This window comes from Mytilus californianus, unplaced genomic scaffold (assembly GCF_021869535.1).
Source record: "Mytilus californianus isolate M0D057914Y unplaced genomic scaffold, xbMytCali1.0.p SCAF_7, whole genome shotgun sequence".
NCBI classification, from domain to species: Eukaryota; Metazoa; Mollusca; class Bivalvia; order Mytilida; family Mytilidae; genus Mytilus; species Mytilus californianus.
In genome coordinates this window covers 69,121,713-69,149,596 of record NW_026262723.1, presented here as the reverse complement: position 1 = coordinate 69,149,596, position 27,884 = coordinate 69,121,713, and the positions used below count along the sequence as shown (strand labels likewise).

General features: G+C 31.4%; 1 protein-coding gene across 3 annotated transcripts in view; it reads left to right on the top strand.

Moving 5' to 3' along the window:
* The window catches only part of LOC127709955 (protein CLEC16A-like), a 126,063-nt gene that overhangs the window by 12,609 nt on the left and 85,570 nt on the right, over window positions 1-27,884 (top strand). For 2 of the 3 annotated variants that reach the window (XM_052215658.1, XM_052215657.1), the window contains exons 7-16: window positions 482-605; window positions 8,284-8,473; window positions 10,246-10,296; window positions 11,233-11,343; window positions 12,268-12,433; window positions 14,955-15,096; window positions 15,408-15,508; window positions 20,275-20,327; window positions 22,893-22,962; window positions 25,375-25,529. In XM_052215658.1, the coding sequence (XP_052071618.1) occupies window positions 482-605; window positions 8,284-8,473; window positions 10,246-10,296; window positions 11,233-11,343; window positions 12,268-12,433; window positions 14,955-15,096; window positions 15,408-15,508; window positions 20,275-20,327; window positions 22,893-22,962; window positions 25,375-25,529 (1,163 nt within the window). The remainder of the gene's footprint in view (window positions 1-481; window positions 606-8,283; window positions 8,474-10,245; window positions 10,297-11,232; window positions 11,344-12,267; window positions 12,434-14,954; window positions 15,097-15,407; window positions 15,509-20,274; window positions 20,328-22,892; window positions 22,963-25,374; window positions 25,530-27,884) is intronic. The other variant, XM_052215659.1, reaches the window with a different exon arrangement.

Here is a 27,884-nt window from a genome sequence, read left to right as displayed (position 1 = left end):
GGAGTGCAATATAAAGCTTGTCAATATAGGGCTGTTTGACTCAGGCTGACATTCACCGCTTATTTCTTATATTTGTTCTTTTTTTCATCTCTATACCTATCCGTGGTACATTTACAAATGTATATGGTTTATTGAGAAATAAAGATATAAACCAAAGACTATACAAAATTAGAGTTTGCTACTTCTCTGCTAAGAATATGTTAAGACTTGCCTGCTCTGACTCAGACAGGGGGACTGTTCTTCTTGTTCACTGTTACTTTGCTACTAGCATGTTTGTCTAAGCCAACTATTCATGTTAGATCGACTGTTTTCATTCTTAATATGTTAGAAGGATTGACATCTGGCTGTTAATAATATTAATCCATCTGTTTAAACATTTAATTAAAACAATTTAACTATCTATCTATTTATGGTTATATTCAGATGTTACAAAACTATATAGTGCAGGAATTTATATTTTAAGATAATATTGTATTTTCAGTGGAAGATAAGGCAATGTTGAGGTATATACGAGACAGAACTGCAGCTCCATATTTTTCTAATCTTGTCTGGTTTATTGGGAATCACATCCTAAATGTTGACCTCTGTGTCCGACATGATGCTGAGTAAGTATTTGTGTACACTGTCAGGTAGATTTAAACAGATTTGAATGTGAAACATTACTTGGAGTAAATTATAAAATAACTTTACTGACTATAAACCATTTTATATAAGATTTTCAGTTTGTAAACTCATTTGTTTAATATTTTTAAGTTATGATTTGTCATTATTTTTTCACACACATCTAGAAGAGGTCAATGATTTGTTTTCCGTTAGAACTTGCTAAAGAAATCTGACATATAATCTGAGAATGATTTTCTCAGTTTCTTTCAATAACCAGAAAATAATCTCTTTATGATTGACTCATTTATCTCAGTTGTATGAAATTCCAAAAAAAGTAAAACTTCAAGTTAACCAAATACACACACAACTTACACAGCCAAAAAAAAACCCATTGTATATGATAAGAGTTTCTTTCAAAAACCAGAAAATAATCTCTTTATGTTTTCTGCTCTTCGGTCGGGTTGTTGTCTCTTTGACACATTCCCCATTTCCATTCTCAATTTTATCATTTATCTCAGTTGTATGAAATTCCCAAAAAAGTAAAACTTCAAGTTAACAAAATACACATAGAACTTACACCGCCAAAAAAAACCCATTGTATATGATAAGAAATCCAGTGACTCAGTTTAAAAGTTTAAATGGTGGTATTATCCTATACTGTTAAGTCTGTTCCATATTTGATGTATGTGTTGGGTTTCAGGCACCCATGTTTTTTTTAAATCCCACCCAATTGTCCATCCACAATTTTAGAGTTATGAAATTCTGTATTATTCCTAGATTTTAAAAATAGGGCTGTTCCAGAAATAAATTTATTTGGGGATTTTGGGGATTTGAAGAGACTTTTTGTTTTAACCTGCCATCCATAAAGTTTTTTATTGATTATTTCCTATAATTGCCCAGACTATCTTTCTTAAATATTCACTAACCATTAAATTTTAAAATAACCATTAAATCAATTCTGGAACAGTTTTCAACATATATACAACATAAGAATCCTGATAATTTTATCCATGCGTTTAAATATGCATTCTTTAGCTTCAAAAGACGATATGATAGGTATGTAACACAGTTTAGACACTATCTTGGGCTCAAGCCAAACACATTTAGAAAACGTGGCAGTTTCTTTTTGTTTGCCAATGTATTAGTATTTATTTTAGATTTTAAGTTAACCTCATGTTATATGAATGGAAAATATAGAAATAGAACTGTGTAATATTACAACATCTCCAGAAAAATACAAGGATGTTGCTCAGCATTTAATCTGTACTGTTTATTGGAAATATATTTTGGACGAAAATGTCAAAGTACTTTAGATGAAACAAATATTCACTTTTTATTTGTTTTATTCAAGACCAAAAAATATCAGTTTAGATGAATGTTTATTAAAAAAAATGAGTAAAAAATATTAAAACTCATTTTTAAAGTTTAAATTTTCAAAGTGACATGATTTGTTCGTATCACAACACTATTTTAGTCAATTTCCTTGTATTTGTGTCTGGAATAGTTTGGTATGAAATGTATATCAGATTACATACTTTGTTTCAGATGATTTTGTTTATACATAGTTATGTTACAATGTTTGTAGTTGGTAAATCTATTTCGGGGTTTGTATTAAAACTCAAACCCTACATATGTTAACCCATTTACTTGCAAGTGGTCAATATGGTTAATTCTAGTTTAATTTTATTAAGAGCTGTTTTTGAAAAATGCCAAGAACTATTGATTCATTATTATTTGTGGGATTCATGTATTATTTTTGTTGATTTCATGATATACATGAACCACAAATTCAAAAGTTCAATGAAAAACAAATTTCCTATACTCTTGTATGCAGAATTTTCAAAAACCATGAAATCAGCTATTCACGAATGTACAATAGTTTCTGAATCCACGAAAATTAATACTAACTGGTACCCCCGGAAATAAAGGAATCCACAGTATTCAAACAAAATTGTTTAGGTAGAAGTCAGACAAACATAAGGACAAGTCATGTGAAGGAAACCATTTCAGCTGAGCAATATTTACTTCAGTACCAAATAATTTGTATACGACCACAAAAAAATTTTTGCGTCGTATAATGCTATGATTGCCTCGTCCTCGTCGTCGTCCGAAGACACATTTGGGTTCTGGACAATAACTTTAGTTTAAGTGAATGGATCTCGATGAAATTTTACCAGAAGATTCAATACCACAAAAGGAAGTTTGGGATTGCTTTTGGGGGTTATGGTACCAACAGTTTAGGAATTGGGGGCCAAAAACAAGCATTTTTGTAGTTTCCGGACAATAATTTGTGTGTTAGTGTATGGATCTCTCTGAAATTGTACCACAAGGTGTCATATCACAAAGGGAAGGCTGGGATTGAGTTTGGGGGTAATTGCCCCATACGTTCAGGAATTAGGGGCAAAAAAGGGGCCAAAAACAAGCATTTTTCTAGTTTCCAGACAATAACTTGTGTTTAAGTGTATGGATCTCTCTAAAATTGTACTACAAGATTCCATATCACAAAGGAAAGGCTGGGACTGAGTTTAGGGGTAATTACTCCAAAGGGGTGGGGGTTCAAAAAGTTGAGGGGATTTTTTTTTCCAATTTTTTTTGGGGGTTAATTTTTTCTTCAAAATTTTGAAATCTTCAATTGCACAGTATTGCACAATAGCAAGAAATCTTCAATTGCACAATATTGCGCAATAGCAAGAAATCTTCAATTGCACAGTATTGCGCAATAGCACAGTATTGTACAATATCACAGTATTGGGCTAAAGCAAGAAATCTTCAATTACACAGTATTGCGCAATAGCACAGTATTACGCAATAGCACAGTATTGCGCAATAGCTAGAAGTCTTCAATTGCACAGTATTGCGCAATAGCAAGAAATCTTCAATTAAAAACAAATACAAATGTTTTAACCAATTTCAATGGGATTGATTAAGTCTTTAATTATTCAGGGTTCTAACCTTGTATTATTTTTTTGGATATTGGGCCTCATTTTTAAATTGGTCGACATTGAGGTCAAAAGGGTCCAAAATTAAAAAAACTGAATTATTGCGGCTGTATGATTTGCTGAATCTTATTGTGCATTTAGATTTTTTATTTTGGGCCCTGTTTTCAAATCAGTCCATGTTATGGTTTGAAGGGTCCAAAATTAAACTTTGTTTGATTTCAACTAAAATTAAATTTTTTGGTGTTTTTTTATATGCTGAATCTAACCATGTTGTTAGATTTTGGATATCAGACCATTTCAAATTTTTAAGATCTTTGACCACATTTATTTTGTGTCAGAAACCTATACTATGTCAAAAATTTGATCACAATCCAAATTCAGACAGTATCAAGCTTGAATATTGTGTCGAAACTTGCCCCAACTGTTCAGGGTTCAACGTCTGTGGTCGTATCAGGCTGCGCTCAGCAAAGCATTTTATTTTGATAGCACTGGATATTATCCTCATTCAACTGACCAGTTGCAAGAAAATCGGTTAACACATTTACAGCTTTTGTTGTGAGCAAGATGCTATAAGTAAAATTTGTGTATTGCATTTATCAAATATATATCTCATTCTGTACATGTCAATAATTTAATTTGAGACATAAAAACCAATTGGATTAATAACTTATTTGGGAATAAGCAAACATGTTTTTCAACAGAAAATATTTACTTTAATACTGTTCTTGCTCTCATCACAAACTTTTTTCTTAGTTCATTCAAACAAAACAACATGCAGGTGATTCTCAAGAAAATAAATCCAATCTCTAACAACACCTCCTGTTACATAAATTGTGTCCTACTGGGTCAGAGGTTTCTGCTAGTTATGCCTGATTTATGGGCATTATGTTTTTTGGTCTGTGCGTCCATTCGTTCGTTCGTCCATCGGTCCGTCTGTCGTCGGTCTGTTCGTTTGTCTGTCCATCGGTCTGTTCGTTTGTCCCTCCGTCTGTCTGTCTGTCTCACTTCAGGTTAAAGTTTTTGATCAAGGTAGTTTTTATTGATGAAGTTGAAGTCCAATCAACTTGAAACTTAGTACACTTGTTCCCTATGATATGATCTTTCTAATTTTAATGCCAAATTAGAGTTTTGACCCCAATTTCACTGTCCACTGAACATAGAAAATGATAGTGCGAGTGGGGCATCCGTGTTTTATGGACACATTCTTGTTCAGTTTGTGTTCTTTGTGTACTAGCTTAATGGTTCATATACTCGTGAAAAATTTACCACAAATATATTATGTCATCATAATTTATACTTATCTTTCACTAAAACATGAACATAAAATATTTACCTTAAGTAATTGAACTGATGCCATGTATTGAGCACATATTTCTTATCATTTTGGAACAACTAATTAGACCCCAAGATGTCCTATGAGTTCATCTGTTTTCTGTAATTTGTTATTACAGTACAATTTTTGTTGACTTTTTAGCTCACCTGACCTGAAAGGTCAAGTGAGCTTTTCTCATCACTTTGCGTCCGTCGTCCGTCGTCCTGCGTCCGTCGTCCTGCGTCCGTCGTCCGTCGTCCGTCGTCCGTAAACTTTTACAAAAATCTTCTCCTCTGAAACTACTGGGCCAAATTTAACCAAACTTGGCCACAATCATCATTGGGGTATCTAGTTTTAAAAATGTGTGGCGTGACCTGGTCAACCAACCAAGATGGCCGCCACGGCTAAAAATAGAACATAGGGGTAAAATGCAGTTTTTAGCTTATAACTCAAAAACTAAAGCATTAAGAGCAAATCTGACATGGGGTAAAATTGTTCATCAGGTCAAGATCTATCTGCCCTGAAATTTTCAGATGAATCGAACAACCTGTTGTTTGGTTGCTGCCCCTGAATTGGTAATTTTAAGGAAATTTTGCTGTTTTTGGTTATTATCTTGAATATTATTATAGATAGAGATAAACTGTAAACAGCAATAATGTTCAGCAAAGTAAGATTAACAAATAAGTCAACATGACTGAAATGGTCAGTTGACCCCTTTAGGAGTTATTGCCCTTTATAGTCAATTTTTAACCATTTTTCGTAAATCTAAGTTATCTTTTACAAAAATCTTCTCCTCTGAAACAACTGGGCCAAACTAAACCAAACTTGGCCACAATCATCATTGGGGTATCTAGTTTAAAAAATGTGTGGCGTGACCCGGCCAACCAACCAAGATGGCGGCCACAGCTAAAAATAAAACATAGGGGTAAAATGCAGTTTTTGGCTTATAACTCAAAAACCAAAGCATTTAGAGCAAATCTGACATGAAGTAAAATTGTTTATCAGGTCAAGATCTATCTGCCCTGAAATTTTCAGATGAATCGAACAACCTGTTGTTTGGTTGCTGCCCCTGAATTGGTAATTTTAAGGAAATTTTGCTGTTTTTGGTTATTATCTTGAATATTATTATAGATAGAGATAAACTGTAAACAGCAATAATGTTCAGCAAAGTAAGATTAACAAATAAGTCAACATGACTGAAATGGTCAGTTGACCCCTTTAGGAGTTATTGCCCTTTATAGTCAATTTTTAACTATTTTTCGTAAATCTTAGTAATCTTTTACAAAAATCTTCTCCTCTGAAACTACGTGGCCAAATTAAACCAAACTTGGCCACAATCATCATTTGGTTATCTAGTTTTAAAAATGTGTGGCGTGACCTGGTCAACCAACCAAGATGGCCGCCACGGCTAAAAATAGAACATAGGGGTAAAATTCAGTTTTTGGCTTTTAACTCAAAAACCAAAGCATTTAAAGCAAATCTGACAGAAGTAAAATTGTTTATCAGGTCAAGATCTATCTGCCCTGAAATTTTCAGATGAATCGGACAACCCGTTGTTGGGTTGCTGCCTTTGAATTGGTAATTTTAAGGTAATTTTGCTGTTTTTGGTTATTATCTTGAATATTATTATAGATAGAGATAAACTGTAAAAAACAATAAATGTCGGCAAAGTAAGATCTACAAATAAGTCAACATGACCGAAATTGTCAGTTGACCCCTTTAGGAGTTATTGCCCTTTATAGTCAATTTTTAACCATTTTTTCGTAAATCTTAGTAATCTTTTACAAAAATCTTCTCCTCTGAAACTACTGGGCCAAGTTAATTATAGATAGAGATAATTGTAAGCAGGAAAAATGTTCAGTAAATTAAGATGTACAAACACATCACCATCACCAAAACACAATTTTGTCATGAATCCATCTGCGTCCTTTATTTAATATTCACATAGACCAAGGTGAGCGACACAGGCTCTTTAGAGCCTCTAGTTTGTTATGGTCATATCTATCATCAGATTTTGATTAAGCTTTGGTATACTGTATGCATCTTTTTTAAGTTTTCTTTAAAAAATATCAGTAATATTATTATGCAATCTTAGCAGATTAAGTATTGGTTGAAACAGTTATTTTTTAGTTCTTTATTGAAAAGCCAATTTGGATTAGGTCAGATCATTGTCTCATTAGCAATTACCGGTATACCACATTTCCTTATTTTTATATTGGACTCTGTTGGATAGTTGTCTCATTGACAATCAAACCACATCTCCTATTTTCATATTTTTGAATCACATTGAATCCTGCTAGTTCACATATTTGCAGTTTTGGCATCACACCAAACAGCTTCTGACTTCAGTTTTTTAAATGTATTCACTGGGCTGTGTCTGAGTTCAGTCATGCATGTCTGCCAAAAAAGGTTATGATTATGTTGTCATAAAAGATATCTGTGTAGGAAGATTGATGTCACATGGTCAATATTTGTGAATATAAATGCTTTGTGAAAGTGATTATATAAGCACCACAGTTGGGCTATCTCTGTAATAATACTTGGGAGTACTGTGAATTCATTTATTTTCATGGGTACCTATTTTTGTGGATGGAGGAAAAATTATACTTTCATGGATATTTGATTTCATGGTTTTGCCAAAGTTTGCATATAAGCCTATAAAAAATGTTTCCTTTGTTGAAGATTTGAATTTGTGGTTCAATTACTCACAGTATCAGAAGATTTAAATTATTTTTAATGCCCCCGCAGTAGCAGAGGGGGCATTAAGTTTTACCCTTGTCCTTCTGTAGTCTGTACTGTACGTTCTTACGTCCGTATGTCTGTACGTCCCAAAATTGGTTTCCGTTCTCTATAACTTTAGTTAGCCTCAACCAAATGTTATGAAACTTATACACAATGCTTATTACCACAAAACACAGATCAAGTTTGAATTTAGTTGGTGTCACTTTTACCTTTCTAGAGTTATGCCCCTTACAAACGGAAAAATTGCTGAATTTTTTGTTTCTGTTCTCAAACTTAAGTTTACCTCAACCAAATGTTATGAATCTTATACACAATGCTTATTACCACAAAGCTCAGATCAAGTACCGGTACAACTTTTGGTAGTGTCACTATTACCGTTCTTGAGTTATGTCCCATTATAACGTTATATGCAAGCGGGGGCATCATCTGTGTCCCATGGACACATTCCCCATTTATTACCAAGAAAGTTTATGATTCATTGATCTCTACTATTTCTCATATTCCCTCGGAAATTATCAAATTCCTAATGCTTAATTTGTAAAGTCCTAATTTTAAAATGACTTTGTGATATTCCTAGTAAATATAACCAAATTGAATGAAAAAGTCCATCTGACCATTAAATAATCTTTTATTTATTCATGAAATAATGTAAAATTAATTTTTATAAATTTTACTTTATTTTTTTAGTCACCAAAGTAGAAACAGGCTGGCAGATTTAGTAGCAGAACATTTAGATCATCTCCACTACCTGAATGACATATTGTGTATCAACATCGATACTCTCAACGAAGTACTGACAGACCAATTCTTAAACAGACTACTTATACCACTGTATGTCTATTGTCTGACCATGAGGAAAAAACATAATGGAAGACAGGTAATAAAAGACGTTGTGTGATGGCTTGAAAATTGTATATAATGTAAATTTTTTGAATTTTTGCATGCATTTATTATTGGGACTGTTGAAAAATGGACAGAAATGCAAGATTAACTATATCTATTTCAGAAATTTTGCATTCAAATAATGAATTCAAAAGGCAAAGTTTTTATTTTTGTCGAGCCTGCGACTTTTGTCGCAAAAGCGAGACATAGCAATCCTACATTCTGGCAGCAGCGGCATCCACAAATATTCACTCTGTGGTTAAAGTTTTTGAAATTTTAATAACTTTCTTAAACTATCCTGGATTTCTACCAAACTTGGACAGAAGCTTGTTTATCATCATAAGATAGTATCCAGAAGTAAGTTTTGTAAAAAAAAAATCCAGTTTTTCTGTATTTTACGTATAAATGGACTTAGTTTTTCTGCCAGTTAACATTACATTCACTCTGTGGTTAAAGTTTTTAAAATTTTAATAACTTTCATAAAATTTCCTGGATTTCTACCAAACTTGGACAGAAGCTTGTTTATGATCATCAGATAGTATCCAGAAGTAAATTTTGTAAAAAAAAAATCCTATTTATCCGTATTTTACTTATAAATGGACTTAGTTTTTCTGCCAGTTAACATTACATTCACTCTGTGGTTAAAGTTTTAAAAATTTTAATAACTTTCTTAAACTATCCTGGATTTCTACCAAACTTGGACAGAAGCTTGTTTATGATCAAAAGCTAGTATCTAGAAGGAAATTTATTTCCTGTTTTTCCGTATATAACTTATGAATGGACTTAGTTTTTCTTCCAGTTAACATTACATACAGTCTGCAGTTAAAAGTTTTTAAAAAAATTATTAGATTCATAAACCATTCTGGATTTTTACCAAACTTGGACAGAAGCTTCTTACAATCAAAAGATAGTATCTATAGGAAAATTTTTAATAATTTTTTCCCCATTTTTGTTGAGCCTGTGACTGGCAGCAAAAGTAGGCGAGACACTGGGTTCCGCGGAACCCTTACGAATTTTTTCAAAACCTATCTCATCACAATTTTCGCAATAACAAATAAATCGTCAAAATGTCTGAATTTACAGTGTTAAGAACAATGTCTTAACATAATAACATTATACCTCAATAAAAGGAGGTGTTTGGAAAACGCAAAAGAAACACCAATCCAACAACACAAAAAATAAACCCACAAGACATCTAGAGGTCAATTAATCTTCAACAATAGACAAGTATGATTTATATGCTTAGATTTAGGTAAATCATACATCATGTTGATCCAGTATTGGTTTGTTTTGATTTTATTGATTTGATATGACCTCTCAATTCAAGCAGTTTTAGACATATGTACAAAAAAAAAGTTACATTTAGATTAAGCATGGTAAGTGTCAGTCCATGTTATAATTAATTATGGAATTAAAAACAAAAAGTGATTCATATAAAGGAAGCTTACAAATGATAAATTTTGTTATTTGACTTACCATTAGATACTCATCATAAAATGAGTAATGGTTCTATAAAAGAAAATTGAAATTTACAAAGAATTCCATTGCAGAATCGAGTTATCTCCCTTTACAGACCTCTGACCTCACATTTGAAAAATAGAATTAAATGAAGGTATAACAATCTGAAGGTGCTGATCTTATGAAACCCTGAGATAACTTTATATTGTAAAAAATTTAGATAATAAAATTAATACAACGGGAAAATGTTTGAGGCATTTTGTCAGAAATTACTTAATTTTAATATTTTTGTCTTTTTGTATTTTTCAGGGAGATAAGAAACATATAAGTTCTGTAGTGGCACTGTATCTATTATCTCAGGTTGGTAATACAAATGAATCTCCACCAGTTATTATTTAAAATTATAATAACTTCTGTCATGCCTAAATTTAATAAGGGAGGTAAATGGAACTATTATCAAAGGTTAATATCAGCAATGTCTTGGATTATTTTTTTGAAAATGCAGATGATATTGAAAGTTAACTGTGCTATCGTGCATGCTCTGTCATAAGATTTTTGGAATTTTAAAGCAAAGGTTTACTTCAGCTATATCTCAGAAGAGTTAAAAGATCAAGGGTGATCGATTATTTTAGTACTATATAGGATAGGGATAATAATATTCATGTTTTTAAATAGAAATAGAGTAAAACTATTAAAATGATCAATTCATCTTGTTAATATCTTTTTTTACTTTGGGTAATTTTTGTTGAAAATTTGTGTACTCATATGAATTATATAACATAAATGATATACCTGGCAGTATAATTGATTAATTTTCTGTTTTCATAGTCATCAAAAGAGGGACGAAAGATACCAGAGGGACAGTCAAACTCATAGATCGAAAACAAACTGAATACGTCATGGCCAAAAATAAAAAGACAAACAGACAAATAATAGTACAGATGACACAACATAGAAAACTAAAGACTAAGCAACACGAACCCCACCAAAAACTGGGGGTGATCTCAGGTGCTCCGGAAGGGTAAGCAGATCCTGCTCCACATGTGGCACCCGTCGTGTTGCTTATGTTATTACAAATCCGGTAAATAGTCAAATGATCTATGTATAAAATACATGATTGGAAAAATAAAATAAGAAGATGTGGTATGATTGCCAATGAGACAACTCTCCACAAGCACCCAAATGACACAGAAGTTTTTATTTTAATCAGTATTTTGATGAGGATTTACATTAAATAGATATTGGGAAATGAGGTGTAATAAATAAAATATAAATTGGTCTTTATTATTTTTCCAGGTGTTTTTGATAATTAGTTATGCACCATTAGTAAGACAGCTGGCAGAAATTATATTTCAAGGGGACATAAGTGTACAACAACAAGAAGCCTCAAGTGATTCACCACAAACTGTAAGTTATAATGATGGATGTCTAATGTGGAGCAGGAACTTCTTAACCTTCAGGAGCACCTCAGTTCAATTTTGCTCAATTTTTATGCCCCTGCTGTCACCGGAGGATGTATTAAGTGTTACCCTTGTCAGTCTGTCCGTCCGTCTGTATGTATGTCCCAAAATTGGTTTCCAATCACTAACTTTAGTTTGCCTCAACCAAATATTATGAAACTCGTACACAATGCTTATTATCCCAAAACACAGATCAAGTTCGAATTTGGGTGGCGTCACTTTTATCGTTCTCGAGTTATGCCCTTTCTAAAGTTATATGCAAGCGGGGCATCATCTGTGTCCCATGGACACATTCTCCATTTATTATATTAAGTGTTACCCTTGACCATCCGTCCATTCGTCCATCCCATTTTCGTTTGTTTGAAGCTTGAGCGGGGGAATTCATGTCCTCAGACATATTTTTCTTTTACTTAGCTTGCTATGTAGTGTTTTGTGGATTTGTTCATCTTTTCGTCATTTTAAGGGTTTTTTTTCCCCAAGGTGTTTTTTCTGTGATACTAGTATATGAGTTTTGAATGACCCCTTGGTATCCTTTGCCTGCTTTTTAATGAATTATTTTTTAACTCGTACCAAATTTATATTACATTGACAGTTCTTTCTATGGCAAATTTAGTTGCACATTGATTTTGCACCTTCCATTTATTTATTTTTCATTTATAAATGTGTAGTAATTTCTATTTTTTTGGCAATTGTACATGAGCCTTTTAGAATAATATGAAGTTTTTAAAGCAAACTTACTTTGAAACTTAAAAAATAACATATGCTTCCATATGTACACATCGAACTAAGACTGTACAATTGTACCAGATGGGAATCCTATTTGATATGAATCAAATAAATTGATTTAATGGAATATTTTCTCCTTTTTCAGAGATTGAGAGAATTTGTAGCCCCAGATGAATCTTTAGAAGCCACATTAGAGAGCAACAGAGGTCAACATCCATTCCATCAAGGTGAATTAGAGGAACCTGTTACAACAGGCAACTCAACATTTTATATGAGAACTCAGTCAATGACAGAGCAAACTGAAGTGCATGGTACATAATATTACAGGCCTTTGCTATCTTTGATGCATTTTCAGATACAGTTAACCAACATATGTCGTCTTGAATACCAAATTATTTTCTTGACTTTCATAAGAGGAAAAATAGCACCAATATATATATTGTTATGAACGTGTGAAATTTGGATCTTCCCTTTCTAAATACATTAATAAAATTATAATATATCAAAATAATTCTCTTCAAATTTGACTAGAAATGGTTAAAGAAATGCAAAATAAAGTATTCACAAAAATACCATCTAGTGGGTTATTTTCGCGGGGGGTGTAAATTTTCGCTTATTTTTTCAGATAGAACAAAATTACCAAAATAAATTCCGCCAATTTAAAAGTGAACATGCAATGGTATTGTATAAAAGATTTGAATTCGCTAAAATGATAACCGGCAAAATATTTTGTATACCTTATTCAATGAAAATCGTGAAAATAACCCTCTATAAGGTAAGTTGATGTACAGTACATACATTACGTAAATTATAGGGATTCTACAATCATGGAGTATACAATTTTTTTATGGATATTATATCTATATGTTGTTTATAAGTTGTAATTTTATACAAATTTTAATTTGTACTACAAAATATCAGTTATTGGTTAAAACAACCACACTATATATATCTATTTATAGAATGTTTCTGAAGATGCACCAATCTAAATGCTTTTAATTTATTTTGTTTAGTTTGTTATTATGTAATCATATGTCATGTATGTAGACTGTTATGGAATTATTTTGATCTTATGTATGTTGGAATCTTCTGTTGTAGCCTTATCTCATTGAGATTATTCTGTTATTTTCATGCAATATGTATACCATATTTAAAAGACTTACTATGCAAGTACCAACAGTCATAATAAATAACTAATTGATGTGATTACTAAAGAGCTGGTTTATATACATATATAATGGCAATGGAGCAAATTGCTTTCTTGTTAACACAGAATAAGTCATGAGGTGGTGCACTGAAGAAAATTGCAGCTTGAACTAATGTATAATTCAATTACAAGTGGCTATTGTCTCGCCTCTAAGACATAGGGATTCTTTGTCTCGCCTGTAAGACATAGGGATTCTTTGTCTGGCCTGTAAGACATAGGGATTCTTTGTCTGGCCTGTAAGACATAGGGATTCCTTGTCTCGCCTGTAAGACATAGGGATTCTTTGTCTCGCCTGTAAGACATAGGGATTCTTTGTCTCGCCTGTAAGACATAGGGATTCTTATCAGTCTGCAGAAGCAGCAACAACTTTAAATATAAATCTATATATTTCCTAAGTTAGAAGACATGGATACTTTATATCTTGTAATTTGTATACAGATGCCTTATGTTCGGGCATGGGTAATCGTTCTTTTCCTTATTTTCATAGTTTAGTTTTTTATTATGTGATTTTCTTACTTATCACGAGTTAAAGGAAAAATATATTTGGTATATAGAATCTTTGCAAGGTATACATGTCCATCTGTCAGGGTTCATTTGACCATGACCTCATTTTCATTGTACATTTGTCATCGTGAGGTCAGTTACTTAGATACTGTAAGCAAAAGGTCAACTTTATGTGGTGTATAGAATGATTGTGTACTTGTATTGCTGACACTTAAGCATGTGCACTCTTGTTGATTGTATTAATTATTTGTGTATTGTGTTTAAAATGTTGAATTATTTTTATTAGATTATTTTTGTGTGTACTAGCATGTTGTACAATCAATGTTCTATGTTGAAAGATAATTATTTACAAATGAAATGAAAGAATATATCATGCTGACACTCTGTGTTTACTTTAAAGAATACCAAGCAGTCAGTTCAGTCATTAATTTGACCCACACCTATCTCCTTGAATCACAAAATAAATAAGAATCGACCTATTTGGAATGTTATCGGCCAAGTATGAAAAAAACTTATTCATACATCTTCTGCCCTCTCATCAATCCATATCCAGTCAAACCAGACATTGAATTTATCTGAGCATTACAATAAAGTTGGTTTCATTTCAAATTCAAATGTTTTTTGTCGTAGAATTATATGGTTAAAATATTCTTCACTAAATATTGAACAAACTTCTTTTCAGTGTCCTTGTTATAATTTATAGATAGCTATAGAGAGTGCAGCTCCCTGATGGAAAACAAATACTTTTCAATGAAAAATTATTGTTTTAACTTCTGAAAAAAACTTTGTAAACGACCATAAAATACAATAAATCCATCAAAAATAACTTAATTAATTTAATTATTTTAATTTTTCATCTATAAACATTATCAAGTTTGTCCCTTTTCAGATAAGAAACCATGCAAATGTGACATTCATTTTGAAATTGTCCCCGTCTGCCCTTAAATCCTAGCTATATCAATAGACTATTATATGGTAAGCTCAATTCAATAATTCAGTTACCAATATAACAATAATTTTTTTAAAAGCTGAAAAAACTACATAAACATGCAAAATTTGTGACAAATTATGAAAGTCTGAAAATGACTACTTTAATAAAATTTTACTTAAACATTTTACAGAGAGGGTTCCTACACCTCCAACAACAGAGGCAGACCTACCTACTCAAAATTCTACAGATGAGGAAAAATTATATGGCTCACAGAGAACCTCTACAGGAACAAATATAGAACAGAAACAAACAACATTTAGTCTTGAAAATAGGTAAATATGTGTCACTGTCAGAGAAAAGGGGAGGGTTGGGTGCTTGCAAACATGTTTAACCTGTTACATTCTGTATTTTCCAATTCAGGAGCCTGTAATTCTGTGGTTGCCATTTGTTGCTGTAAAGGGTATGGGATCTGCTTATTGTTGAAGCCGTAGAGTGACCTATAGGTACTAACTTCTAACGAATTTGAATTGTTTAAAAAGGGCTAAACGTGAAAAAAGTTTCCCTGAAAATAAGTTGGTTTACAGTAGTTACAATGAAAAATAAATCAAATTATTTACAACACTATCACATTCATATTTTCCAGAGCCTATTTAGAAGCCATATTCAATGCATTGGAATGTAGTGAGAATGATTATGAAGCTTTGTTTGCACTGTGTTTGTTATATGCCATGGGACATAACGATGGTAAGTAGACTAAAGGTCACAAGATCATGCATTTGACCTTTGAAGTTTTATTTCTTTATTTGGAATATGAAGGGCTTAAATGCTTTGTTAGTGTGACGTAATACCTTGGCTTTCTTGTATTACATTAGTGAAAAAAGTTTGTCAAAATTTAAAAGAAAATACCTTGATAGAATGTATGAATTTATCTAATTTGAGATATAAAGAAAACTTGTTATAGGGAGTTTCTATGTTACATTTAACAGTAGTTTTATAATAAATACAAAATACATGTTGATTAGTAATACTGCAAACCTTCCATATTTCAAAATTAACCCTTTAATATAAGGATGTTATGCTTAGTTTCTTTCCAAACACAGAAATTTAACTATCACTGAATATTATACTTTACTACAGTTGGTTAAAAAAATCAATAAATCATGACATTTTGATGAGCTTAAGGAGAATGAAAATTTTGCACGAAATGAAGTTTAAATTGAAGAGTACAGAGTTTTAAATAATGATATTCAAGAAGCAAGTTAGAAATATCAACTACTTTTGGAAACAAGAAAATGAAATATGACTCATATTTTTATTGAATTATTGCTTTTAACATGTTGAAACAAAATTAAATATTCACCTTACAATGAAATGCCTTTATCTTCCTTTGCAATGTGTGAATTAAACAGAGGGTATGATGTGTTGTGTTGTTATTTGTTTTGTTTTATTTAGTGTTAGCTACAGTGAAATCTACCACAACCAATCTTGGATAAAAAGAATCTTTTCAAAACTGAAAGCTTGACAAATTGCATTTACCTCTAAAATTCAAACAATCTATACCAATCTTGGCTTAATTAATGAGTAAGTTCAATTGAAGATTTGTTCATATAGATTTCACTGTACTTAATATGAGGTAGAGGATGTCATTGAATCAGAAATGTTTATTATTACAAAAAAGAGAATTTAGAAAATTTCTTGGAATGGATATGAATACTTTAACATTGGAAAAATGAATATTAGTAAAAACAGATCAAGTTTAATGCCATGGTGTTTTTTTTTATCCATCTACAGTCCCTGTAAATCTGACCATGGTAACTTTAATAAATGAGTTTAACATTGAAACCATGGAAGAATGTTTAATGACACAGTCATCAGCATTCTACTTGATATGAACAAGTTTATAATGGCATCACACTTCATGTTATTATTTTTCTCTTATAATGTCTCAATTCTATTGTGTGGATTCATTTATTTTCATTGAAATCAATTTCTCATTTGGAAAAAACAATGGCTATTATGAGGGTACCTTATTTTGGGAGAAGACATCATAAGTTAAATTAACTTGTGTCTTATCCTTTTTGCATATTTAAGAAAATAAAATGTGTTTAAAACTACCTAATTTGGGCTAATCTGTGTGTTACCTTATTTTGGATATTTCCAGGGTACCTAATTTCAAGTTTCATTACTTGTTCCTATCAAATTAACTACTTTGACCTATAATTGTCTACTTTATATACATTGTGACTTGGATGGAGAGTTGTCTCATTGGCACTCATACCACATCTTCTTATATATTAATTAAATGTGTGTTTTCAAATGGAATCCGTGAAAATTGGTATTCCATAAATATTAATGAATCCACAGTATTGTCATAACATCATAGGAATTGTTTTCTAAGTAAACCATTTTCTACTGTTATTGTACTGCATGTTATTTATTGTAAACAAAAATATTAATATTGTTATACTGTTTAAATCATTTAATTGTTGCAATGTCATATGAATTTTTTCAAATTAGAAATTAATCTGTTTTTCAACCTGAAGAATACTGAAACTATTTTACGATGAATAAAAATCTGTTTTTCAAATTTTAATCTACAAGGTTTGATCCTACTTTTTAACTTTTAAGGAATACATTTTGTAATTTTGTTTTTTGTCATTTTATTTTATATTTATAAAAGTGAACATTTTTTAGTTGTTATGGGTTGTTGATATTATTTGTATTATCTGAGAACTAGATATATAAAAAAAGGAGATTTGGTATTATTGTCAATGAAACAACTATCCACCACAGACCAAAGGATGAGGAGGTCCTTGTAAAGCCTTCAACAATGAGAAAAACCCATACTGTATAGTCAGCTATAAAAGGCATAAACATGCATAATATGAAACAATTCATACATGAAAACCTGATTTATGACAATACATTAAACGAACCAAAAATGACATCCACTGAATTACAGGCACATAATGAATGTGGAGGTGCTAAACATGTTTGTTAGAGCACAACCTCCCCCTAACCAGCTGGGACTACAACATGAGAACACACTAAAAATCAGTTGAATACATTCAAAAACTGATCATTCAGTGTAACAGAAAATTCAAAGAAAAAGTTGGAAATTTACATATATGTCAGTCTTAGGTTGATTAGGATGATCAAACTCCTAACATTGCTTGGGTCAAGTAGCGTCACCTGTGCCTAGCTGTATAACTATTTTCGAATGATTGATCCATATCTATTACATAAAAACTATAAAAAAAATCTTATATTTTCATTACAGTTGAAGATCTGGTGAGATTTAATAGTGTCCCTTAAAATTAAATGATTTTTTAACACATTTAGGTTGCCTTTCTATCTCCCATTTGTAGTTCACCGTTCCGAAGGAACTGTGAGCTTTTGCCATCACTTTGCGTCCGTCTGGTGTAAACTATTTCAAACATCTTCTCCTCTGAAACTACTGAACCAATTCCAACCAAACTTAAGCTGAATGATGCTTAGGGTATCTAGAATAAAGTTTGTGTTTTATTTACTGTTTGTCAAATAACATGGCCACCATGGCTAAAAATAGAACATAGGATTAAAATCCAGTTTTTGGCTTATATCTCAAAAACCAAAGCATTTAGAGCAAATCTGACACGGGGTTAAAGTGTTCATTAGGTGAAGTTGTATCAGCCCTGAAATTTTCAGTTGAATCTGACAACCCATTGTTGGGTTGCTGCCACTAAATTGGTAATTTTAAGGAAATTTTGCAGTTTTTATACGACCTCAAAAAAATTTTGCAGTCGTATATTGGTATGATGTTGGCGTCATCGGCGGCGTCATCATCGTCATCGTCGCACTCTAACTTTAGTTTAAGTGAATGGATCTCTATGAAATTTTACCATAAGGTTCAATACCACAAAAGGAAGGTTGGGATTGATTTTGGGGGTTATGGTACCAACAATTAAGGAAAAAGGGGCCAAAAATAAGCATTTTTGTAACTTCCAGACATAACTTGTGTGTTAGTGTATGGATCTCTCTGACATTGTACCACAAGGTTCCATATCACTAAGGGAATGCTGGGATTGATCTTGGGGGTAATTGCCTCAAAATTTTAGGAATTAGGGGCCAAAAAAGGGGCAAAAAATAAGCATTTTTCTAGTTTCATGACAATAACTTGTGTGTAAGTGTATAGATCTTTCTGAAATTGTACTACAAGGTTCCATACCACAAAGGGAAGGCTTGAATTGAGTTTGAGGCCGATGAATCATAAGGGGATTCAAAAAATTGGGGGGGTTTCCTTTTTTTCCTTTTTTTTTCTTTAAAATTTTCCATTTTAAATTGGTTATTTCTGATTTATATATAAAAGCAAATAAAAATGATATGGTTTGAATAGGTAAATTAAAAAATTTTAAGTTCTTAGACCACATTCATTCTGTGTCAGAAACCTATGCTGTGTCAAATATTTAATCACAATCCAAATTCAGTGCTGTATCAAGCTTGAATGTTGTGTCCATGCTTGCCCCAACTGTTCAGGGTTGGACATCTGCGGTCGTATCAAGCTGCGCCCAGCGGAGCATTTTATTGGTTATTATCTTGAATATTATTAATGATAAACAGCAAAAATGTTCAGCAAGGTAAGATCTACAAATAAGTTCATTGGATCAAAATTGTCAATTGACCCCTTGAGGAGTTATTGCCCTTTAAGGACAATTTTACACAATTTGTTTATCATGTTTTCTAACTTTAAAAAATCTTCTTCTCTGAAACCACTGAACCAATTCCAACCAAACTTAAGCTGAATGATTCTAAGGGTATCTAGAATAAAGTTTGTGTTTTATTTTCTGTTTCTTAAAAAAACATGGCTGCCATGGCTAAAAATAGAACGTAGGGGTAAAATGCAATTTTTGGCTTATATCTCAAAAACCAAAGCATTTAGAGCCAATCTGATGAGAGGTAGAAATTAATGATTTATGATAAAGTTAACTGTAAACAGCAAAAATGTTCATCAAAGTAAGATCTACAAAGTTCGATGACCAAAATTGTCAATTGTCCCCTTAAGGAGTTATTGCCCTTTAAAATCAATTTTTCACAATTTGTTCATTTGGTTTGCTTACTTTAAAAAATCTTCTCCTTTGAAACTGCTGAATCAATTTCAGCCAAACTTGGGCTGAATGAGTTTCAGAGTATCTGGTATAAATTTTGTATTTTATTTTCTTGTACGTCAAGAAACATAGCCACTATGGCTAAAATGGCACATAGGGGTGAAATGCATTTCTTTGATTTTGAAGAAAATATGACAGATACAAAGAACATTTCAATGGAAGTTTTAAGCCATTCATTAATATATATTGAAAAGCAAAAAAAATCATTAATGAAAGATTTAAGCAAAAAATTACAGGTGAGCAATTCAGGCTCTTGAGAGCCTCTTGTTACTTTTCTAGACACATTTAAAATGGCTTTTGGTATAGAAATTTAATTTTCATATTGAGAGAATATTTTTACATTGTAGTTTTATTCCTTTTTTATAGGCATACATCAGGGATTAATGGACACAGTAATGATGCCAACTGAAAAATCTGAGGTATCAGAATTTGTTTATGTAATGTTTTAAGAATATATAAATAAAACTAGATATTGGGTAAAAGTTTATAGAAACTGGAACCCAACAGCACACCCCAATAATTTTTTATAAAATGTGTATAGGTTCTTATACAGTTGGGTCAATATGCACAATTCATTATGCTCATGCCGTAGCGGCAGGGGCATTAAGTGTTACCCTTGTCCGTCTGTACATCCATACGTCTGTACATCCCAAAATTGGTTTCCATTCTCTAACTTGAGTTTGCCTCAACCAAATGTTATGAAACTTATACACAATGCTTATTACCACAAAATACAGAACAAGTTTGAATTTTGGTAGCGTCACTCTAACCGTTCTAGAGTTATGCCCCTTTATCAATGGAAAAATTTCAAAATTTTTAGTTTCTGTTCTCTAACTTAAATTTGCCTCAATCAAATGATATGAAACTTATACACAATGCTTATTACCACAAAACACAGATCAAGTTTGAATTTTGGTGGCGTCACTTTAACCGTTCTAGAGTTATGCTCCTTTATAAATGGAAAAATTGCAAAATTTTTAGTTTCTGTTCTCTAACTTAAGTTTGCCTCTACCAAATGATATGAAACTTATACACAATGCTTATTACCACAAAATAAAGATCAATTTGAATTTTGGTGGCATCACTTTAATCATTATCAAGTTATGCCCCTTTATAAATCGAAAAAATGGCAAAATTTGTAGTTTTCGTTCTGTAACTTAAGTTTGCCCCGACCAAACATTATGAAACCTTTACACAATACTTATTACCACAAAACTCAGATCAAGTACCATATTTGGTAGCGTTACTTTTATTGTTCTTGAGTTATGTCCCTTTATAATGTTGTATGCAAGCGGGGGCATCATCTGTGTCCATGGGGACACATTCTCCATTTTTTCAAGTAAGCAGTAATGGTTGCATTTTATTCAATTCCTCTGCCCATATTGTAAATTAGGTTATTTATGAAGGCTGACAAATGTGGTCAAATTTTTCAGGGTGTGAAGTGAGATAAAGAAACTTTTATGTTACCTATTGCTTTACATGCTACGACTATTATTTCTAAGACCTTCATCTTTGTTACTTCAGTTGTTATGGCAGAATTTAAAACACAAATTGTGAATTTGGAATTAAGCTTGTCCATTTATAAAACAAGGCATGGCATTTACTTGAACAAAAGAATCCTGATGAGTGATAGCTTGATATTTGTTTAGCCTGTCAAATACTATAAGAGTAGGTCAACTATATTTGGTGTATGGAATGATTTTAAAGTGTACATGTCTGCCAGGCAGGTATAATCTGACCTTGACCTCATTTTAACATTTAATTGGTCAATATTAATGTAATGTGTTTTAATCTGCTTTTCAATAACCATAAGCAAAAGGTTAACTATATTTGGTGTATGGTATATTGTAAGGTATACATGTCTGTCTGACAGGATTTATCTGACGACCTCATTGTAATGGATCTTTAAAAATGTTAAGTTTATGTGATACTTGTAGTGAAATCTTTTATCTTTAAGACTTTCAACACAAAATCAATGGTCAGTAAAGCAGGCGAGACATTTCAACATGTTCACACTTGTGTTATAGATAGTTTTGCATTGATGTAAATTGAGTTGACATTATTTCCTTTGGTTAATTTTCTTTATTGACTTATCAAATTTAAACATGTAGTATAAGCAAGTTTTCTAACTAAATTGTAGTGATGAATTGTAGAAGGCTTAAACAAATTTAGATTGTTCAGAAAACAACTTTTTCTAAAGTCTAGTGGTCAGTATAAGAAGTTGATTTTGATTGATTTATGAAGGAATTTGTGCTTGTTGTCCTCCAACATGATGACAAAGGGAAATAACTAAAATATGTTAATGGAAATCTATCTATTTGACTCAACTGGTGCAGCATGGGTAAAAGATGAAAATGATTTATTGTTCCAAATAAGGGCCTTTGATGGGCAGCATGACATTCACATTCAAAACATTACACTATGATTCCTTAAAAACATTTTCATATTTAAATGAGAAATTAATGTTCATTTAAGGAATGACTGTAATATTTTTTCTGTCTATGAAGAAATAACATCAAAAATGTGGTGCACACTACGCGGGTTATTTAAAAGTGTGCACCATTTTAGGCTATATAGACAGAAAAAATATTTCAGTCAGTCCTTATAATTCAATTCTAAATTCCATTTTTAAGGAGTAAAGCATGAAAAAAATGTTGCTGACGTCATGATCACATGACACAATTATGTCTATGAGCTGATAGACAAAAAACTTTTAGCCAATCAGAAGACGAGTTACATCCAAAATTAAATTATATATGGATATTAATCATGTACATATTCTTTCAGGCCGAATTAGTACCATAAAATCAGTCACACTAATCATCGTTATTAAGTACAAATGTATATTAATTCACATTTTGTCTAACATCTAGACATTCAATGATATAATTCCCTAAATATTGTAGGACAGATAAATTTTCATTAGTAAATAACCAAATAGAATATATTAATATATGTATATGAAAAAAATATTTCTTTTTCAGACCAAAGATCATTACAATGTAGCTTTAGTAGAGAGACTAATCAAAATCATCACATTGGCTAGTCAGAGTGGTAAGCTGAACTTCTTAGAATTAGGATATTTTAATTTATTTTTTGGTGTCCTGACTATCTTAATTGAGAGAAGCCATACATCAAAAAAATAGTTCAAAGTTATTTTTAATTTCACCTTAGATAGATAGCTAAGATGCAAGCAATTCAACATTCAGTTATTTCTAATCAAACTAAATGATATGATGTCAACTGTTAATGTTATAATCTGGTATCAATGATTTAACACAAGATATTTAAAAAAATGCAGTTAAAACATCCAATAAAGAAAACAAAGAGAAAAGGTTATAACAAAAACATAACAAAACAAAAACAAAAAAATTTAAAAAGAACCAAAAAAACAACAGCAAGAAAAACTGTCTAGATTGATTTAAAAATAAAATGTTCATCAGAAATAAAATATAGAAAGACAGTAATCCAACAACACAATAAAACAAAAAAGGACATCTAGAGGATAACATACAATTGAAGCAATCAGCAAGTATCAATTCCATATGTCAATCTCTTAATTGCCCAAGTCTAGAAAAGTTTTGGTTAGATTTACACAGCAAGAATTGCATACTTGTTTTATACGTAAAACAGGTGTTTTCCATGTGTTATATTACTGCTACTTTCCATATGTAAAACCTATGTTGTACTTTTTGCTGTTTACCACAAATCTGCAATAGTTTATGTGAAACAACAGCCCTAAAAATCTTTTTAGTATGGCCTTATATGTATACTTATTTGTGATATTTTTTTTGAAAGAGTGATTTTCATAGAATTATTTGATTTATGTTTTTATACGCCCGTTTACGGGACGTATTATGGTATACCGTTGTCTGTCTGTCCGTCCGTCCGTCCGTCTGTCCGTCCGTCTGTCCGTCGTCAACATGTCGGACATTAACTCAAAAATGCTTTCACCAATTTGCATAAAACTTTGGTGAATTGTTTATATCTATTGACGTGAGCTCCCTTTTGTTTTTTTATAAAATTTAGATTTTAAGTTTCCGAGTTATGGGGTTTTATTCATTAAAAAAAGGGGGATTTTCCAGTTTTCGGACAATAAGTCAAGAATGCTTTCACCAACTTGCAAGAAATTGTGGTGAATTGTTTATATCTATTGACATGAGCTCCCTTTTGATTTTTATAAATTTTAGATTTTATGTTTTCGAGTTACAGGGTTTTATTCATAAAAAAAGGGGGGATTTTCCAGTTTTCGGACTAAAAATCAAAAATGCTTTCAGCAATTCTTATGAAACTTTGGTGAATTGTTTGTATGTATTGATGTAAGCTCCCTTTAGATTTTTATAAATTTTACATTTTACATTTCTGAGTTATGGGGTTTTATTCATTAAAAAAAGGGGTGATTTTCCAGTTTTCTGACAATAACTCAAAAATGCTGTCACCAATTCTCATGAAACTTTGGTGAATTGTTTATATCTATTGATGTAAGCTCCCTTTTTTATTTTCATAAATTTCTGATATGACATTGAGAATTAATTGAACTTTATTTGTTTATAATCTGACAACAAATATACTAAGTATTGCACAACAGCAAGAAATATTTAATTGAATATAAATTCAATTCATATAACCAATTTCAAGTTCTTTGACTACATTTATTCAGAAACCTATAATATGTCAAATATTTAATTACAATCCAAATTCATACCTGAATCAAGCTTGAATATTGTGTCCATTTTTGCCCCAACTGTTCAGGGTTGGACCTCTGCGGGCATATCTAGCTGCGCTCAGCGAAGCAGTTTATTGATAACAAGTGTCATTATTTTTATGACTTTTATAATGTAGTTGTTTTTCAACTGACAGAACAGGCTAAATCTGTTGATTTGGTGTGATAGGAAATTCCTGCATACATACATGTGTAATGTTATTAGAATTTTGATATGTAAGATATATCCAATTATCACCCTACACAAAATTTGTATTATAATTTCTCTAATTCTTCGTCAATTTATCCCTTTCTGCACCCATTGTATAAAAAAATTTAATCAACGTGTGGTTCGTTTGATCTCAGTTCTTCATTGGTTAAAATCCTATTATGACATCGAATTTTCTTGCTTTCCTCTGAACTTCCTATTGTGACGTCATGAAAAAAGGCGACCATGCCTGATGACGTCACATAGAAAGAACACATTTTTTTTTCAGATTATGGAAAAGAGGGAATAAGTTTGCATGCATATTGTTTGAAAATCATTAGAGAAACAGATTCCACAACCAAATCTCGTGTAATACAATATTTATCCACTCTCGACAGTTAAATTTTAAATATTTAAAACACTCGGCAAGCCTCGCGTTTTAAATTTGACTGTCTCGAGTGGATAAATATTGTATCACACTCGATGCAGTGGTAGAATCTATATAAACATAACAACAGTTTTCAAATTGTTATCCATGTATAATTTGTTGTTGCAGGAAATAAAGTGAGATTATCAACATTAGAACTAACTATCAAACTTTTGAAACAGCTAGTCTATATGAGTGGGAAATCATATCTACAAGACCGACACCTAGCCAGCATTGAAAATGCCAGGGAGTGTTGTACACAACTACTCAGGAATTTTTATAAGGTTATTTATTTATGATTTTAAAACTTTAATTCAAGTAATTTAGTAAAATTGTCCTTCGAATGTTCAATTTGCAAGATCTTATTAATTTTTATTAGTCAAGCTGTTGGTGGTGTATAGATTTAACTGGAATGTAGTCTTATAAGGTGAACAGTGAAACATAGACAATTAATACATGCTTTTGCATAGAATTTGTAGTAAATATTTTATGCATGTAACATAGCTTTAGGACTGGAACATATTACAAGCAGGGATTGTATTTATGTAAGTTTTTATCATTCAAAATTTGCACATTTACAACTGTGTAGTATACATATGTAAATGAAATCTACTTAAAGTTGATTTGTGGCAATTGATTGGTTCTTCTCATTCTCAGTTTTGGCATACTACTAGATCTTCAGGACATGCATCCAAATAAAAAAAATGTAGGACACCCATGCTCATGTTCAAGATAGAGACAGCTGAACTATCTGTGTAATTTTAATAAACAATTCCTGCATGGTGTGTTTGAGTTCATAAATGAATTAATTTTCATTAAAGTTTTATTGCTATAGTGATTTCTCATTGTGATGCAATAACATTCTAACATTGAACAATGAGAAATTGTCTTGTATCAATCAACAGTGCTTGACTCATGTTGAATGGTTTAAAACATCAAAGTAAAGTGTCTAGACTTTCAGAAACATCAACATGTGCTTTTCCAATAATCTCTGAAAAGATCTGTTTCATCATGTGCAAGAGCAACAAATTGTACTACACCAGTATTTTTTGTTAATTTATAAATATTTATTCAGTTTGTTAGCATTGGAAATATTTTTTCAAACAGTATTTTTCATTATATTCATATATTTGCATCCGTTCGTCTGTCCCGCTTCAGGTTAAAGTTTTTGGTCAAGGTAGATTTTGATGAAGTTGAAGTCCAATCAACTTGAAACTTAGTACAAATGTTCCTTATGATATGATCTTCCTAATTTTAATGCCAAATTAAGAGTTTTGACCCAATTTCACGGTTCACTGAACATAGAAAATGATAGTGCGAGTGGGGCATCCATGTACTATGGACACATTCTTGTTTATCAATAATTCACTTTCTGTATTGTGGGACACACAAAAATCATGATTTGAAAGAAAAAGAAGTGTGCAGTTTGATACTATAATTCAATTTAGAGAAATTGGAGTAATATTTGATTTCATTATATTAACATGTGGAAACATGCCTATAAGGTTAAACCAATCAAATTCTAGTTAAAGACACTAAAAGGTTATGACTTTCTAAGCAGAGAAAATTTTCCCATCTTAACTTGATTAATATAAAAGATATCTAACTCCTGTTTCAGACAGCTTCGGTAAGAATCTTTTTTATGCATCTGTCATAAAATACTCTGTATGTTATACTCATCAGTTAACAATTGTAAAATAAGTAACCCCCAAAAAACAGTTTTCTGGTGCATTGAAATAAAAACAGATAACTTGAACACAATTTGAACTATTTCTTCAAATGTTTTTTTTTAAGAAGTAATTTCTTTTTCTTTTATACAACAAAAGTCTATCTTAAAAATTGATATTATTAAGAATGTATGAATATCTGTTGAGATAATAATCATGAAAAGAAAAAAAGAAGACATAAAACAAATTAAAAATTTTATGTGAATACACTTTTTTGGAAGATTTAAAACTGTACAAATGACCAGTTGCAGAATGAAATGAGTTAATTTTACTGCATGGTTTTGCTTAAAACATCCATCCATTTCTGTCATCTTCAATGATATAAAGTTTGATGTCTAAATGGTTTTTCAGAAAATTCTTTAATTACTGTATATTTATATAAACAGACACACCTTACATTTTCATATCTAATCTACATGCATGCTAATTAAGACATGTAACTTCTGGATTCATTGAAGTAAAATATTGATACATGTAGTACAGTTTCAGTGGTCTGATTTTAAATGTTTGATGGACTCATAATACCTTATATCCAATGACAGTCAAGGGTATAACTTAAACAAGTTATTACAGAAAATAACAGGCATACTGTTATTGTGGGGATTCTGACAGAGTTATCTCTTCCTGTCATGAATTGTGTTGAAATAACAAGGTTACAACATTTCTTTATTGTACAAAGAAATGTTGTCTGTAATAACACCTTTCAGTTATCACAGACATTTTCGTCTGGTGAAATGCAAATATGGTCAGATACTTTCAAATTTTCCGCTGATTGTTTTGTTGTTAAGATCTCATGTGATTTCAACATGTTTACATTATTATTTTTCCCATTTTGGGTGAAACAACGTAGGCACAGTGATTACTAGTTTGTTGTATTTTGATATAATTTTGTCACGAATAAATTTTTTTATA